The sequence below is a fragment of the Paramormyrops kingsleyae genome, chromosome 12, assembly GCF_048594095.1.
Source record: "Paramormyrops kingsleyae isolate MSU_618 chromosome 12, PKINGS_0.4, whole genome shotgun sequence".
NCBI classification, from domain to species: domain Eukaryota; kingdom Metazoa; phylum Chordata; class Actinopteri; order Osteoglossiformes; family Mormyridae; genus Paramormyrops; species Paramormyrops kingsleyae.
Window position 1 is genome coordinate 10870714 of NC_132808.1, and position 17439 is coordinate 10888152.

Genomic DNA, 17439 nt, shown 5'->3' on the forward strand with positions numbered 1-17439 from the left:
AAATCATATAACAAGCAATAACAACATTTCACTTCCTTCTGAAACCTCTTTGAAAAGTTCCCCTGCAGCCCAGCTGTCTGTAAATGACAAATTATTGAGATTAAATAATTAAAATTGAATATGGGTAACCTTATAACATGGTTGTTTTTTTTGCAGAATTGGTTGTCAAAGTCACTCAGATCCGTACCCTTGCCTTTTTTTCCTGCTTCCAAAAAATCAATGGTCCACTTGCCTAATACACTGTATAATGGCATGCTTGAGATCCAAGCCAAGCCAACATTTTTATGGGCTGGGCATCACTGGTGTCAATTGTATGCACTGCCAGCCAGGTTCTACCCAGATCTGCCTCACTGGTACTAAACACTGTGACATGCTGATATAACGTCGCCCAAACAGCATGGACCTCAGAGACACTAAGCTGACAGAGTTCAGTACTGGTCCACTGTATCTGGTCCCCCTATGCTGGCTATGGGTAGCTACCCTCCCCACCTCGATATAAGCCACCAGTGAACCCACTTTCATCTCCCCGGTGAAGAATACGGTCCTCTTCTCTCACAATCACCCAAATCCCTCTATTCAGACGACACACCACTCGTGCAATCAGGACATCACACTGACCAGTTAGTGATGCTGCAGGTTCTAACATACCCCACCAGAGGGCTGTCAGCAATGAAATTCACATGGCGACTTTTTATTTGGCTGGGCAGTGTATTATGCCAACACAGTGGTTATAATTTCAATATTTTGTTGAATGCATCATACATAGGGGCTGGACAAAATAATGGAAACACCACATAAAATTGACTGACTTTGAAGAAATAGTAAAAATGCACACTTAGTCAGTTGAGTCATATTAGGTGTTTGCTGTGGTGTAAACACTGTAACTAGGGATTATGGTGTCAAGAGATCTAATGATGATCAAGGCATTTTGGAGCCCAGTATCTGGGGGCTGGGAGCTCCAGCAGTATAGTGACCCTAAGGATCCCAGGAATGCCAGGACAGGAATCTTTGGACGGCTCTGGAGTGGCCAGTGGAGAGTCCCGGTGTGGATCCTGCAGTGATGGGAAAACTAGTGATTGTGAGAAGAGTTTAAAGGTGGATATTAAGCTAACTACTAATAATTGAGTTCAAGCTCAGTTTATTTCTGAGGCACATTTCACACAACTGCAGTTGAAACAAAGTGCTATACTATCAAAATACACAAACACAACACTTAAAACACTTAAAGACACTTAAACATAAACACTTAAAGTGTTTTCTTGCTTTCCCAGCAGTCCTCTTGGAACCTAAGAAAAATGAGATGCCTGATTAGAAGAAGGAAATGTATGCATTGGCACTATTAGTATTAAGTAATTAATTTAACTTTAGGGCATGTACAAGGGATTCCAATTTTAGAGTCAATTAATATGAAATGTTAAATATGTATAGAGAACCTTCAAGGCTGAACATCCAAACTTCCTGCTTCAAAATGAGGACTGAACAAACATCAGCGAGCTGCTACATAGGGTAAGACTCGGGTCTAATAATGTTACTGCCTTAATTAGGTATTAATTAGGTACTCTGTACCGTGTGACCAGTTCACAGGGCTGTGCATGGCGACGTAGGTTCCAGGTGACACGGAATCCGGAGACTCATAAAGGTTTTCCGGCTGCATTTCTTCAGTCCATTTGAGCCGTGCAGTTGTTGGAACATGGAAAGACAGAATCACATGCATGGTAAACTGAGTCTGGACCACATCTCCATCATAGGTACCTGAACAGCAATACTGAGGCAAGCCTCTTCATCCATTTCCTTCATACTGTCCTAGACAAGTCCCCTTAAAAATGCTAAACTACTAAATAAGTGAGTGAATTAAAAGCAGAGCAGACTCAGCCCCACCCTAAGGTTACCTTTATCATAATCTGCTGTTTGGACTGGAGGCAGTGGGAGGTGGTGATGCAGGTCTGAACCTACACTCAGTGAATCTCAGAGAGAAAAAATAAGACAAGAGAAGATAAAGTATAACGGATATTTAGTAACACTTTACTTGACAGGACACACATAATATAGTATTATGCTATTACTTATGCATCAATTAACACATACTAAGTCTTAGTTACATACTAAACTCATGTTAACTCATCATTAATGAATTGTGACACCTGTTTTATCTCAAGCAGTTATTGTATTTGTTACTTAAAGTGACCAAACGTAATGAAGTATTACAGTTTTTTCAGTCATTATAATACATATCTCAATACCATGTCCACTTTTTCACAACACTTAACACATGCACCATACCATTGGACCATGTGAGCTAAACTATTTATATGTTTGCATGGCTTTGTCACAATATGCATTCAATCACCACTTCCCCCAAATTTCATGAATACTTCTCGCAGTCAGTGTTCGTCACCAGCAAAACTTTGTACAACCACAGCCGATTTTTCAGATGTTTAGATAATCTGTTCAAAACAGGTTAACTTTCAGGTCAAAACCTAATGAAATTTAGAGCACTGTAAATTGAAATATGCTGCATTTTGACAGACAAAGGACACTATGCACTTCTACTAACACAAATAATTATGTTTTTAGCAGAAATTTCGTATTTTTGTTTTTGTTTGCTGCTTTGTTACCATTTATACAAATGAGGCCATGAAGTGTCCCTTTCCTTTTTGCAAGGCAACACAATGTAATCTGTGAAAAAACAGTGGGTATGGCAACACATACAGTACAGGCCAAAAGTTTGGACACACCTTCTCATTCAATGTGTTGTCTTTATTTTCATGACCATTCTCACTGAAGATTCTCACTGAAGGCATCAAAACTATGAATGAACACATGTGGAGTTAAGTACTTAACAAAAAAGGTGGAATAACTGAAAACATGTTTTATATTCTAGTTTCTTCAAAATAGCCACCCTTTGCTCTGATTACTGCTTTACTTTACTAAACACCTCTGGGAACTCCTTCAAGACTGTTGGAAAACCATTTCAGGTGACTACCTCTTGAAGCTCATCGAGAGAATGCCAAGAGTGTGCAAAGCAGTAATCAGAGCAAAGGGTGGCTATTTTGAAGAAACTAGAATATAAAACATGTTTTCAGTTATTTCACCTTTTTTTGTTACAGTTTTTTCCAGTCATTTTAACGCGTGTCTCAATACCATGTCCACTTTTTCAAAACACTTAACCCATGCACCATACCATTGAACCACGTGAGCTAAACTATGTATACGTTTGCATTGCTTTGACACAATATGCATTCAATCACCACTTCCCCCAAATTTCATGAATACTTCTCTCAGTCAGTGTTCGCCACCAGCAAAACTTTGTACAACTACAGCCGATTTTTCAGACGTTTAGATAATCTGTTCAAAACAGTTAACTTTCAGGTCAAAACCTAATGAAATTTAGAGCACTGTCAATTGAAATATGCTGCATTTTCACAGACAAAGGACACTATGCACTTGCACTAACACAAATAATTGTGCTTTTAGCAGAAATTTCCTAATTTTGTTTTTGTTTGCTGCTTCGTTACCATCTACATTATCTATACGAATGAGGCCATGGAGTGTCCCTTTCCTTTTTGCAAGGCAACACAATGTAATCTGTGCAAAAACAGTGGGTATGGCAACACATATATTACAGTACAACATTTACATGTATTTATTTAGCAGGCACTTTTATCCAAAGCGACTTACAGTGACGTACTATATCTACAGAGACAGTCCCCCTGGAGCAAGTTGGGGTCAAGGGCCTTGCTCAGGGGCACAATGATGGCACCTCCTGGGAGTGACCTCACAATCTTCTGGGGTTCCTAATGGGAGCCCAGCCAGATCCCTAACTACTAGACCACCACCATCCCCCTACATCAGAGATCTCCAAGTCCGGTCCTGGAGAGCTACTGTCCAGTAGGTTTTCTATCCTACCTGGCTTCTGATGAGCCACACCTGTTCCTGGTATTTACTTGAGTATAGGTGTGACTCATCAGAAGCCAGGTAGGATAGAAAAACCTACTGGACAGTAGCTCTCCAGGACTGGAGTTGGAGACCCCTGCCCTAGATCACCCCAAGCATTTTACAATGGTTGAAGCTGGAAAGCTGAATGAAAACACACACCAGCCTGAAATTTCAGCTAAGAACCTATCTAGGAATTTGTTTGGTTAGTGCAAATTTGCCATATGTACAAAAGGGCAGGGACGGATTACGGACCGGGCCAGCGGGGCCGCTGCCCTGGGGCCCTTGGGGTGCAGGGGGCCCGTGGGGCCCCTATCCCAAAACAATTTGCAACGCTTATCAACAATGTATTTTCGTTTGTCTATTTTGGAGGGCCTACATTCTTTGATCCTCTGCCTACAAGGGCCCCTGACCCTATAGGGCCTCTGATGGAAACATGGAGGGAGGGCGTTTGGCTGCCAAGGGCCCTTGAATTGTGGTGGTTGTGGTGGTGGTGCTGGTGGTGGGGGGGTTCGGTGCTTTCAGGGGGCCCCCGGCCCTGCTATAGGAACTTTAAAGGGAAATGGGTGCATGGGAGCCTACTTTTAGAAGGCCCTCTTAGGCCCTCCTATTATGGTCCTGGCTTCTGGCTACCAGGGGGTCCTAGGGAGGATGGGGGTTTTGGGGGCTTTTAGAGGGCCCTCTGATTATGAGGGCCCTACTAGGAGGCCCTAGGGAGGAGGGTGTAGTGTACCTTTAGAGGGCCATCTGATTACAAGGGCCCCTATCATGGGGCCCCTGCTTCTGGGGGGAAGGGAGGGGGGCATGTTACTGTAACAGCCTTACAGAAGGCCCTCTGACTAGGGAGCGGTAGCATGGTGGGATGGAGGTGGTTAACCTGCCTGCTGAGTGGCCCCCAGACCAGTGTAGCAGTGTAAGAGTTTGACCAGTGTAATCATTCCCAGGGCTGTAGTGGAGGCTAAACGCAAGTAAACACGGTTTACCCACCTCTGAAATTTCAGAATTAGAGTTTACCCACTTCTCAATTGATCTAAATGCACATCATAGTATAGTTTATGCACAAAATGTGATCACAGAATTCGTAGTTCACCCACCTCTTATTTTACCACTACACCCCTGATCACTTCGTTCTGTAAGGGGATATGGTACACAGGTGGATTCTGGCATGGTTCAGCTGGACACGGTACACATGTAGTCATTTACGTAGCAACTAGCCATCCCAGACAATGCTGGTGTTTTTTTTTTTTTTTTTGGCGTTTTGCCCAGGGGTCCACACAACCCATAATCCGTCCCTGCAAAAGGGGCCATCTTTGGATTGGTATTTTCTGCTAGGAATGAAATATTTACATACTGCAAAAAAGAAACAGCAACACTTACATGATTTCTAATTAAATATATTGCAGCATTTCAGAATTGGTTGGTATTACAATTTTCATATGCAAAAGTAGCTCTTGTTTATTTTATTTTTACAATGCAACATGACAGTAATTTGTGCCAAACTGGAGGATACAGCCACACTTTATATATGTAATTTGCAATGCTGAAAGTTGTTAGTGTTTTTTAGCCCAATGAACATTGAGTGCCCCAGTAGTGTTGTTGGCTGACAGCATTTGTCATGGTTATGGCAGCATGAGTCACTTTTGGGTGAATTGTGAAACGTTTTGGTGGTTGTAGGGCATTTTGCACCAAAGGTTAAGTGGTGTGCTCAGTTGTGTATTGGTACAGCCCACTGTGTTAAGTGTTTTGAAAAAGTGGACATGGTATTGAGACAAGTGTGAAAATGATTGGGAAAAACTGTAAGTACATAACTCCACATGTGTTCATTCATAGTTTTGATGCCTTCAGTGAGAATCTACCAAAAATAAAGACAACACATTGAATGAGAAGGTGTGTCCAAACCTTTGGCCTGTACTGTATATTACAGTAAAACATTTACATTTATTCATTTAGCAGGCACTTTTATCCAAAGCGACTCACAGTGAAGTACTGTAACTACAGTCCCCCTGGAGCAAGTTGGGGTCAAGGGCCTTGCTCAGGGGAACAATGGTGGCAGCCCCTGGGATTGAACTCCCGCCGCCGTGGAAGAAATGTGATAGGAAGGAGAGCCACCATTGATGCTCCAGGCCAGAGGGGCGCTAACATCACTATGTGTGCAGCAGTATCTGCAGAAGGACCGCACCTGCACAGGGCTGTAATTGGGGCATACAACACAGCCCTCCTGGTTACTTTTCTTGATGAACTGTGGGAAAAACTTACTGCCCCAAGAGATCAAGAAAGGCAAAATTTACCAACATATGCGATTGTATGGGACAGTGTGGCCTTTCACCTCTCGACAGGTCACTGCATGGTTTACAGACCACCCCAGGATGATGCCATTATTCCTGCCACCCTACTCACCTTTCCTCAACCCAATTTAGGAATTGTTTTCTGCATGAAGATGGAAAGTGTATGACCACCGCCCACATGACCATATGTCATAACTAGAGGCAATGGTGGCTGGGTGTATGGACATAACTGCAGAGGACATCCAGGGCTGGATAAGACACTCTAAGAGATTCTTTCCTAGGTGTATGGCAGAGGACAACATCTGATGTGATGTTGACGAAAATCTATAGCCAAATGCTGAGGACAGAATGGATTAGATCAGTCCAGCAGTTCTACGTTCTGAGCCATTGATAAACAGGACTTGTATTTTTTGTTGGTGTAATTGATCGTATTTTTTAATTTTTTTTGGGTGGGTAATACAGTAGATATTGCACTCTGTGGACAAAAAAAAAAGTCCACTGAATTACACTGTTTGCATTTGTGATTCATTTATCTATCATGTATTTATACATTACAGTAAAACATGGCTCCTTGTTTTCTCTTACAGTAAAACACTCAGTACAAACAATAAAGGCCTTAAGAGACAACCTCTTCGAGTTGAGCAGGAAAGATTAAAAAAAATCAGATTGAATATTATTTGTCTTATTATTTGTCAAGTAGAGGAAGCAAGCAAGCAAATGATCTGTCTTCTTCTGCAGTATCAGCACTTAAATGAGAAATGCAGTCTGGGAGAATAGGTGACTGTAGTGACTGTCTTTCTGTGCCATCAATGTGCGCAGGGAGTAAGACCAGAGTACAGAGTGTATATTTCTTGCTTTTGCCAAAAACAAGTACCTCTGCTTCAATGTGAAGGTAATCGTTTAAAGCCAGACAACTCCAGGTTGAAAAATAAATATGTCCAACTCTTGCCTGAGAACCGTTGTGATGTTTATATTTCAAATATAAGCTTAAGTCCATCCATCCATCCATGTAGCTGGTGGTCTAGGCATGACTCAGAGCCTAGGAGGCGAAGCAGAGATCGGTACACAGGAGGACAGGAACACAAGGAGGGGAAACACGCTTACACACTGGATAAACCATGAAGATCTCGCGTCTGGCTCACCCAGAAATAGGAGACTGACAAGGGGAAGATTGAAAACAGATGGGCGGGGCGTGGTTCCAACGCGGAACCACCAGTGTCATCACGGACCTTGATGGACCGGGCTTCCCCGAACAGGCGTGTCCTATCAGTGTGATTTCCCCGGAGGGATGTGGATGTTGAGATGTTGAAGGGGGGTCCCCAGAGTGGTCCGTGATAGGGAGGTCATTGGCCACATACTTCATAGGGATCAATGGGTCGTATTAAGCTGACGTCAAATACATCAAGGCAAGGAAACCAAATAACTACAGGGACGGTGACAGAAAGCTTTGCTAAAAGCCATGTGTTATGTACAGCCCTTAGTTGTTTATACACCTTACCAATAGATGGCGCTGTGACCTCAGGTCCGTTGGAGACATAGCAGATGGAGAAGGGGTAACCCTTCTATCGTCTTCCTTATACCCAGGTTACCTGTCTTTACTAGGCCTACATCCATATCACGGATGGTCCACACCTCCTCAGGCACTTCCCTTTCCATCTCCTGCCAACATTCCTCTGCACTTTATTTCCCTTCACACTGCACTCCTATCATGCTTCACAGCCACAAACCTCTGAATCTCCTGCACTCTCTGCACTCCACTGACTCCTTACCAACTCTTCTCCTGCCGCTGCCTGCACTCCTTCGCCTTCCGTCGGCACCCAAACCACCTGCTTTGCTCGCCCCATCATTTCTCCCAGATCCAGCGTGGGCTGATTAAAAGGCACAGCTAAGTGGGGCTCCACGTCTGGTATGTTGTTCCATTCTCCAACTATTCCCGTCCTCCGAATCTGAATGCCCCCCCCCCACCAGGACACATGCCTGAACCGCCTTTATGTCCCCCATCGCTAGGAGTCGTCCTATAGTTTCCTCCTCAAATACATTCATCCATTTTCCAGCCCCGTCTGCCAGAACTGGGAGTCTGAGGAGCAGTTAACTGAGTTAATTTACCTGGTAAAATAAAGTTTAAATAAATGACATAAATGCTCTAATAGTACACGTAAGTTAGTGGTTTGTTTATTGTTGGTTGCTGTAATATTGCGCTGCTTTATTTGGTTAATCGTCCAGCCTGTGAAGAAGGCATTCAAGTAAGAATTGCATTGTAGTATGACTCATTTCCTGGCGCGTACAATTTATATTAGGTCAGCGTTCACGGTTCGACTTCTGATATTCAGATCGAGTTCTAGGTCAAACTGGTTTGTTCGACTTTCAAGAAGTTTGAGTTCTAGTGAGTTCGAGAACCGAAGTACCACTGTACTGTCCCTGATACTGCGGAGGTCGTAACTCCTCCTGCTCTGTTTACCTTTGACTCCCCCCTGCTTCTCACTCATCACCTTTCTCATCGCTTTCTGCTCTCTTCTCCAGGCCTCTCCCTTTGCCTTAACCTCAGACCCTCCAGGTCCTCACTCCTTTTCTCGTTACGCCTTTCTGTCTTCTTATTAGCCTTATGATACTTTATCAGAGTCTCCATCTCCTCACCCGCCGCCACATCCCTAGATTATTTATTTGTTTACTACTCACTCCCTCTCCTGGGCAAAAGCTAACTTTGATTTTCTATGTTTTATGTGCTCCTGCTCTCTCACACAATGCAGTGTTTCCCCAACCATTATATTAGGGGGCGCCCCCCCCCCCCCCCAACGGCACATCCCGCCCCCCCCTTGAAGGTCAAGTTAATTTTATTTAATTCTATTTTCTATATAGCTCCAGATCACAACAGAAGTCATTTAAGGTTACCTTTCCTATAGAACAGGTCTATACATTGTCCTTTTATTAAACAAACTAAATAGCATTATGTTATTTATCTTATTTACACAACAGCTTGTCATTTTTGTCTCTACATGGTTTACAATTCTACGTGTTTACAATTCTCCTCTGCGCTCTGTATCGCGCATAGCGGAGTTTCGCCCCGATGCGTGTGCACAGACATGTGTGCGTATACACAGGTGAGCACACTCCCACCAGCGGACAGTGAGCGCATCGGAAAATATGTCGCGTGAATCACCTGAAAAGCAGACAAAAATATCTGCTGTGCCATACATCTATGTATGACTCCTCAGATCTCCAGCCCGGTCAAAAGTTTCACTAATAATCTACTTCTTCCCTTGCATGCTTAATCATATACTGTACTCCCCGATCACAACACCTTACCGGTGCTTTAAGGTTAAGATTTGTCCAAATTTTACAGTAACCTACCCACACTTATACTAGAGAGAATGTTTTTGCATCAAAGCTCGCGAATATTACATTTCGATTCCCCAGTTATGGCTTTAGATACCTAGGGATCCTGATATATCACACTTATACAAATCTGATTATGGTAAATTACTATGTGAAATAAAGAATGATCTCCAAAGATGGGAAATCCTCCCTCTATCCTTATTAGGGAGAGTGCAGAGTATTAGAATGAACATACTACCTAGGGATCCTGATATATCACACTTATACAAATCTGATTATGGTAAATTTCTATGTGAAATAAAGAATGATCTCCAAAGATGGGAAATCCTCCCTCTATCCTTATTAGGGAGAGTGCAGAGTATTAGAATGAACATACTACCTAGGCTTCTCTTGATGTTCCACTCCCTGCCCATAGAGGTCCCCATATCCACATTCAAAATGCTCGATAAATGGTTATCCAAATATATCTGGCAAAATTAAAGACCCAGGATTAAACTGAAGAGACTGTTAAACTCAAAAGAGAATGGGGGTCTGCACTTACCTAAATTAAAAATGTATTACTTGGCAGCCCAACTTAGATCAGTAGTGGCATGGATAAGCCAGGGTAGGGAGGCTCAGTGGGTGGGAATGGAGCAGAGTAACTGCCCAAATTTGCCTCTGGACATAGCAATTTTTTAAATCAAAAACATGGAAAGTAAATAAAATCAATAACATTTGGATGAGAAACGCTCTGAAAAATGAGAGAGAGGCTGGGACTCCCTTCATCAATATCAAGAGCAATGAAAATTGCACATAATGTTGATTTTCTACCATCTAAATTGGATACAGGGTTTAAGACATGGGAAGAAAAGGGTTTAAGCAGTTGGATCAGTTGTTTGATGGAGGAGATCTAATGTCCTTTGAACAACTTAGAAACAAATGTGGCATTTTTTTAGATACATATAGCCAACCAATATGGAGAACTTGTTTATATTAACAATTAAAGGATTGGTTAAAATGAACATTTCATCATATATTTATAAAATATTACAAAAAGAGTCAGAGAACAATAGTATTGATATCAATGAGAAATGGGAACTAAAGATGAATACTATCATTAAAGAGCAAGACTGGACTCATTCATGTAAAGAAGGACACAGAATAACAAACAGTCCTACATGGAGGGAATCTGATAGGAAAGTTAAAATGAGATACTTTAAGACTCCTCTTCTCATCTCTATGTTTGGCAACACCTCTAATCAATGTTGGAGGGGTTGTGACCTGGTAGGAGACCACACCTACATTTTTTGGATTGTCCAAAACTGTCAGAGTACTGGCAAAATATACAGGAAAAGATTAAAAGGAGATGATCATCGACTTCAGGAGAAAACAGCCCAGTCATTCACCACTCGTCATTGACAACAATGTCGTGGAGGTGGTCAGCAGCATAAAATTTCTGGGTGTGCAGATGACTGGAAACCTGGACTGGTCACCAAATACAACTTCTCAGGTAAAACGGGCTCAGCAGAGGTTGCATTTCCTGCGCAGGATGAAGAGAGAACACCTTTCCTCTCCCATACTCACCACTTTCTACCGAGGCACCATAGAGAGCGTGCTAACCAGCTGTATCTCCATCTGGTTTGGCAGCTCAAAAGCCTCAGACAGAAAATTGCTGCAGAGAGTGGTGAGGACTGCAGAGAGGATCATCGGGACTTCTCTTCCATCCATCCAGGACATTGCACTTAAACGCTGTCTGAGGAGAGCCCGTGACATCATCGGGGATTCCACCCACCCGCACCACGGTCTGTTCTCCCTGCTGCCTTCGGGGAAGAGGCTTTGCAGTATTAAGACCAGAACAGCCAGATTCTGCAACAGTTTCATTCCTCAAGCCATCAGACTCCTGAACTCATAACAGCCCCTCCCCTACACACCTCTCCCCCACACTCCGTGTCTCTCCATCCATGCACATGTCACTTTTCAAGAACTTGCACTGTGTCTTGCACTGTCTACTGTCTTGCACTATGTCTTGTGGTGATGTACACTGTGTTTTTTGCTGCTAAATTGTGGTACTTGTACTTCTGCTCCTATTTATATATTTATATATACATCTTTTTATATATATTTATTACACACTCTGCCAGGCTGATGTTGAGCAAAATAATGCAACGCAATTTCGTTCTGTTGTGCACTAACCCGTGTATCTCTGAATGACAATAAAGTAACTATTCTATTCTATTCTATTCTATTCTATTCTATTCTAAAAAATGCTTGAACATAAAATTACCATTTGAACCAGCTCATTTCATACTAGGAATTATACCACATAATATAGTGCATGAAAATAAGGTTTTATTACTGAGAGTTTTCTTTTAATTGCCAAGAAGATGATAACGATCTCCTAGCTAAAACCACAGCCCCCCACGATAGTACAATGGAAACAGAGTAAAGAAAGTGTATATCATGGAATTTATAACTGCAAAATTGTTACTGAGAACGGAGTGTTTCTTGACTAAATGACTTCCAGTCTATAATTTTCTTTTTTCAACAGATGTATGACACCTAACAAAGGATAGGGTTGAATTGAGACTCAAATTAAAATGTTCTCCCGCTAATTTCCACCTGTTTAGCAGCCTATGGTCTGATTTCATTGTGTATACAGTACTCTTTGAAAGTTGGCAGGCTTAGTTGATTGACAGTGTTATTCAATTAAAGGTGGCAGCACCCAACCCATTCTGGTTTTATGATTATATGGATGGAATGATGTGCACAGACTGGCCTGTATGTATATTGATGTGTAGATCGCAGACTGCCCAGAGATATATTCTTGTATTTTTGTTGGACATTTGACTGCTAATGTACTGAAAAAAAATCTATGTTAAACTTTAATAAAGTTTAAAAAAAAGCTTGCGAATACTTCTTTCTGCGTCCCTATCAATTCACCTCCTACCAATTTAGACTCCATACAATTTTTATTACTGAAACAACTATTTATGCACATTTAACGCTCAACTTATCTGCTAATTGTACGCACTCTTCCTCTGTCTTGGCCCAAAACCATGTCTGCCCGCTTTCTCCACTGGCTCATAAATTTTCCCCATTAAACTAAACGCGCTCTGGGACCTTTTCCTCCTACAGTATTTTATATAACACAACCAGTCTGCTCCAGCAGACCTTCTTCTCTCCCAAACCCTCAGATTAAACTGTCCCCTCGTCTACAGTGTTATCTCTGGGGCAATATTCACACGTGACCCTTCCGTTGGGGATTTCTCTCACACCACACACACACACTGGGCCCACTGAATTCTACCCAAGTGGTTTTCTCCTCCCCCAGTCAGCAAGTCCCCTTACCAGGAGGTCCTGCCTGGCGTCCTGTGAGACACACCCATCTCCTTTTCCCTGTTCTAGTTCCCTATCTTTTCAGAAAACCCTTTCTTACCTATCCTTAGGGCGCCCCCTTCAGGGCAGACAGGTATGCTCCGGATCCTCTGCCAGCTGGTCGCCTCCCAGGGTCTCTTCTCTGATCCTGTTATTGAGGTCAAATTATGTTGTGTTTTTTTTCTTCCCCCACCAATCAGGAGTCAGGAACCGCTTGTGTTGATCTTCAGATTAAGTCTTTATTGCAACAGCGGGGTTACAGCCAAGGCTGGACACCCTGCAGGAGTGTGTGCAATACTGTTTTACACTAATGTTTATACATTTTCTTATCATTTAAGCACCATCATTTCTTCAACCATTCACCATCATTGTTTTCTCCCTTGGTCACACCCCTAGGTGACAAGTTTGCCAATCATCTCTTTTACGGTTTGGTCCCTTTTACTTTTGGTGAACTCAGGCGAATCCCTCCCTTCAGTAGCAAACCTTGGCAGCTTCAGCTTGTTGTGCATTGTCTGGCTACAGGGTTAATAATATATTTGTCCTTCAACATATACAGTATAGTGATAAGCTGTAGCACTAATAAAGTACAAATTCATACATCAAAGGCTAACATAAATAATATACAATACAAATAATATAAAATAGGTAACAGATTCTTCTAACAGGTGCTAATTCATACTTGTTTTTCATAACATTGTGCATGGTCTGCATTCATAACAGTAATTGCATGGTCTGCATTCTCTGAAGGTCTACATCAGCTTCTTAATAGAGTCCTAATGATTACATTCTCTATGCTAAATAATATCCATCCATCCTTCTGGGTAGCGGGGGGTCCGGAGTCTATCGCGGAAGCTACGGGCACGAGGCGGGGAACGACCCAGGACGGTGGGCAGCCCATCACAGGGCACAGTCACACACCATTCACGCCTATGGGCAATTTGGTAACTCCAATAAATATAAATATAATGAATAAATATATTTTTCTACCTTAGCGGGAACACTGGCACTGGGAAGATGCAGCTGGGTAAAAACTGACTGCCGTGCTGCTGACTGACTTTTCAGTTCTGGCACTTATCGGCTGCTTGTGGCTGTTTTAGCGGGGAACTCGGTCTCCTAGCTTTTGTGCACCGTTTTGAAACGCCGCTCCAAACTGCCCTTCTTTGGTAAAGCCAGGCTCGCGTTGCATTTAAGACATATGGACTTCGAATTTGAGTAAACAAAAAAAGTATCCTCTACCCACTCTGAATGAAATGATACGTTTTTGATCGTTTGGCTTCTCACATGTTTGCGTGCTAAATGTTTACAGTACACGATTAGCTGCACACTGAAAAAAGGGCGGGCGCGCGCACGTGCACGGAGCAATTGAGAATTAATCTGCGATCGCGACCGACTGTTTGGGCAGCCCTGCTCTGTGCGATTGACAATTCAGTTGCATTAAAGCAGGCTGACCAGAACATAGAAATAACATAGAAATTGATAACAGGAAGAAGGACAAGTGATCTTGACGGTTTCCAATAAATCAAACATATTAACTTCATATGTAAACACACCATTTAAAATGATACACATCTATAATGAGCCATATCATATACATGTATGGTTTAATAAAGAAGACAAAATGAGTATTTGGAGCGATATTCCAGAATTTTTCACCTTCTCTTTATCCTTTGGCTGGCGCCCCCGCCCCCCATTTGAAAATAGCACTAATGATTGAACCATCCCGAAATAAAACGCATAAAACACCCAAACCAGTTGCGATATATCAAGATATACTGTGGACATTTGCATTTTCTTCGACCAATCAGCAAATGACCTTGTGCTTGAGTACAACCAATGACAAGCCGGTTAGGGGTTCTAGAACGCAGTACATTTTTTTTTTTTTTTACATTTAAATCTTGTGCAGCTCTGAACAGTTATCACTAGTGGTTTGTTCTTGTTCTATCATGGGTTTGTCAGCATCCTCTTGTCGTTTTGCAACCAAGTGCCGTTTTTTTAGGAAGCTTCTGAAGAAGCGTCCTCGTAAAGATGTCCAGTTGTCAGACCAGGGGAAAAAGGTAAACCGTCTTTATTGTGATCTGCAGGGAGACGTTACCTAGCAGTTATGCGTGCATATGAGTCACACGTTTCACACATATGATTGCACTCGCATCTTTGTGTATTGCAGCCCATGGAGAAGGAGAGCATTCACCGGCTACTAGAGCACATAGAGCTGCATGGCCTCCAAACTGAGGGCATTTACCGCAAGCCTGGTAGCGTCAAGGGCATGAGGGAGCTGCGCCAGCAGCTGGAGAAAGGTGAGTCAGCCGGCACTGCTTCCCCTTCTGGAAAGGCCCTCTCAGAGCTGGGCTGCTCATTTCTGGATCCATAACAATGCTGGTTCTGTGCACCATCCAGACCCAATGGCGGTATGTCTGGAGGACTACCCCATCCATTGTGTCACTGGCCTGGTCAGTGAATGGCTCCGGAACCTGCCTGAACCATTGACAACCTTCAGCCAGTACAGTGGCTTCCTGCATGCCATGGGTAAGGCCTGACTGCTTCTGGATGGGGCAGGGAGGTCAGTTCTCCTATCCAGTACCAAATGATGAAATGAAACATATCTCCACCCCCACCGCAGAGCCACCAGAAAAGTCAGAACAACTGGGGAGAATCTCCCAGGTGCTGGACATGCTCCCTCCAGCCAGCATCGACATGCTGGAGAGACTCTTCTTCCACTTAGTCAGGTGGGATGGCATCCCTTGCTCACTTCCCAGATATCCTTCACAATGAATTGTATTGTATTGAATTGAATTGTAAAGCTGGACTCCACCTCTGCCTTCCCTGACCTCTGACAATCTTCTCCTTCTCAGGGTGGCCAGTGAGGAAGGCCATAATCGCATGTCCACCCATTCGCTGGCCATAGTCTTTGCCCCCTCCATCCTTCGCCCTCCTAACACCACAAACCCGCTTGACATTATGAAGGACATGAGCAAAATCACGATGTGAGTACCTCGCTTACCCTTCAGGCACAGGCCACCAAGGCTTCTGGGCTTGTTCCCCCAAAAGGCTGTAGGCTGCGTCGAACCCCCACCACATAACTGTCTTTCTATGTGCACCGTCTACGCAGGTGTCTGGAGCTCATTTTAAACGAGCAGAAGAGACGCTATGAGGAGCTGAATGAGGGGGAGGAAAATGAAATTATGGCAAACTGTATTTCCCTGACGCCCTGCCGGTTATACCGTGCACAGGGACAGAATGACCTGGACACTATCCCACATTAAGTCACCCAGTCCAGAACATAATGAGACCTTTGTAAATAATATAATATAATATAATAATAATGTAATAGTTTGTGTGTATAATGTATAATATAATAGAGTTTGTATATAATAATTCACATAATAAACATTACTTAAACTTTTGTTACTTTTTTAGTCCGGTCTGATTTTTTCAAAAGCACACATTTGAACGATGTTGTGTAAAATGAGTTGGCACATTAGATGCGTTTCCAGAAAAATATCCAAATTCACTATAACAGGGTGAACAGACAGTCTTATTAACTACGCCCTCTCTCTGGTGTTGGCATAATTTATTGGGAAGCCACGATTAGCACAACGTTTTCCATGCTCTGCAGAGCCTCTTTGCGACCACAAAATTGTGAGAATTGAGTTGCATTAAAGCAGGCTGACCAGAACATAGAAATAACATAGACATTGGTAATAACAGGAAGAATGATAAGGGATCTTGACAGTTTCCAGTAAATCAAATTTATTAACTTCATATGTAAACACACCATTTATAATTATAAACATCCATAATGCGTCATATGATGTACATGTATGATGTAATAAAGGTGAAATAAATGTCAACCAATATAAGAAAATAGATAATGACTAGTTTTTCCATTTCCAATTTTGTGCTCAAATCAAACATTAGCAGCAACAGTACCGGGAATCCTAGACCAATAATATAGATGGCCGCTGCACTTCCGTTGTGGGTTTTGTATTCGTGTTGTGGCTTTGGCATTGTGTGACCCATCTGGACCACCGTAGAATGTAATATAAAGTGACAAATTATTGAGATTAAATAATTAAAATTGAATATGGGTAACCTTATAACATGGTTGTTCAAATCAAACCTTTTTTTGCAGAATTGGTTGTCAAAGTCACTCAGATCCGTACCCTTGCCTTTTTTCCTGTTTCCAAAAAATCATGGTCCACTTGCCTAATACACTGTATGATCGCATGCTTGAGATGTAACTTCAGTGATAATAATGCCAATGACAAACTTGCATAAAAAGTGCATTTTACAAGATGGCATTAATAGCATCTTGACCTATCCATCATTAAAGACACTAACATCAATTAATAATTATCCCATTACATTGTTTTTTTGTTATAAAATTATTTTACAAGAACATAAAATCATGTAACACCAATGACACAATTAAATGAACCATGTAAAAAAAATGTGTTTCCAGAAAACGCTTTTAAAGGTAAATTTGTAACTTATAGAATGAGGTGATACTGACTATGAAGCTCATTTCAACAGTCTC

General features: G+C 42.3%; 1 protein-coding gene and 1 long non-coding RNA gene across 3 annotated transcripts; one reads left to right on the forward strand and one right to left on the reverse strand.

Moving 5' to 3' along the window:
- Window positions 1-1121: 1121 nt before the first annotated feature.
- LOC140593633 (uncharacterized) lies at window positions 1122-14727 on the reverse strand. The gene is made up of 5 exons (XR_011994051.1): window positions 13893-14727; window positions 12967-13182; window positions 1890-1964; window positions 1567-1656; window positions 1122-1286 (listed from the first exon to the last, which is right to left on the reverse strand). It is a non-coding gene; the product is annotated as an uncharacterized lncRNA (long non-coding RNA).
- Window positions 14285-16276, forward strand: LOC140593632 (unconventional myosin-IXb-like). Of its 2 annotated transcripts, XM_072718672.1 has the most exons (6): window positions 14289-14959; window positions 15070-15199; window positions 15300-15428; window positions 15523-15628; window positions 15755-15886; window positions 16012-16276. In XM_072718672.1, exons 1-6 carry the CDS (start codon window positions 14849-14851, stop codon window positions 16163-16165), a joined length of 762 nt encoding a protein of 253 aa, XP_072574773.1. In that variant the 5' UTR covers window positions 14289-14848; the 3' UTR covers window positions 16166-16276. The 2 variants fall into 2 exon arrangements, with proteins under 2 accessions (XP_072574774.1, XP_072574773.1); XM_072718673.1 differs by lacking the exon at window positions 15300-15428 and having other exon boundaries at window positions 14285-14959.
- Window positions 16277-17439: the final 1163 nt, after the last annotated feature.

Excerpts from the sequence above, each read along its gene's own strand:
- LOC140593632 (XM_072718672.1), top strand. The coding sequence starts at position 14,849 with ATGGGTTTGTCAGCATCCTCTTGTCGTTTTGCAACCAAGTGCCGTTTT. Across the intron at positions 15,200-15,299 it reads GCGCCAGCAGCTGGAGAAAG|ACCCAATGGCGGTATGTCTG; the intron begins GTGAGTCAGCCG and ends TGCACCATCCAG. Across the intron at positions 15,629-15,754 it reads CTCTTCTTCCACTTAGTCAG|GGTGGCCAGTGAGGAAGGCC; the intron begins GTGGGATGGCAT and ends TCTCCTTCTCAG.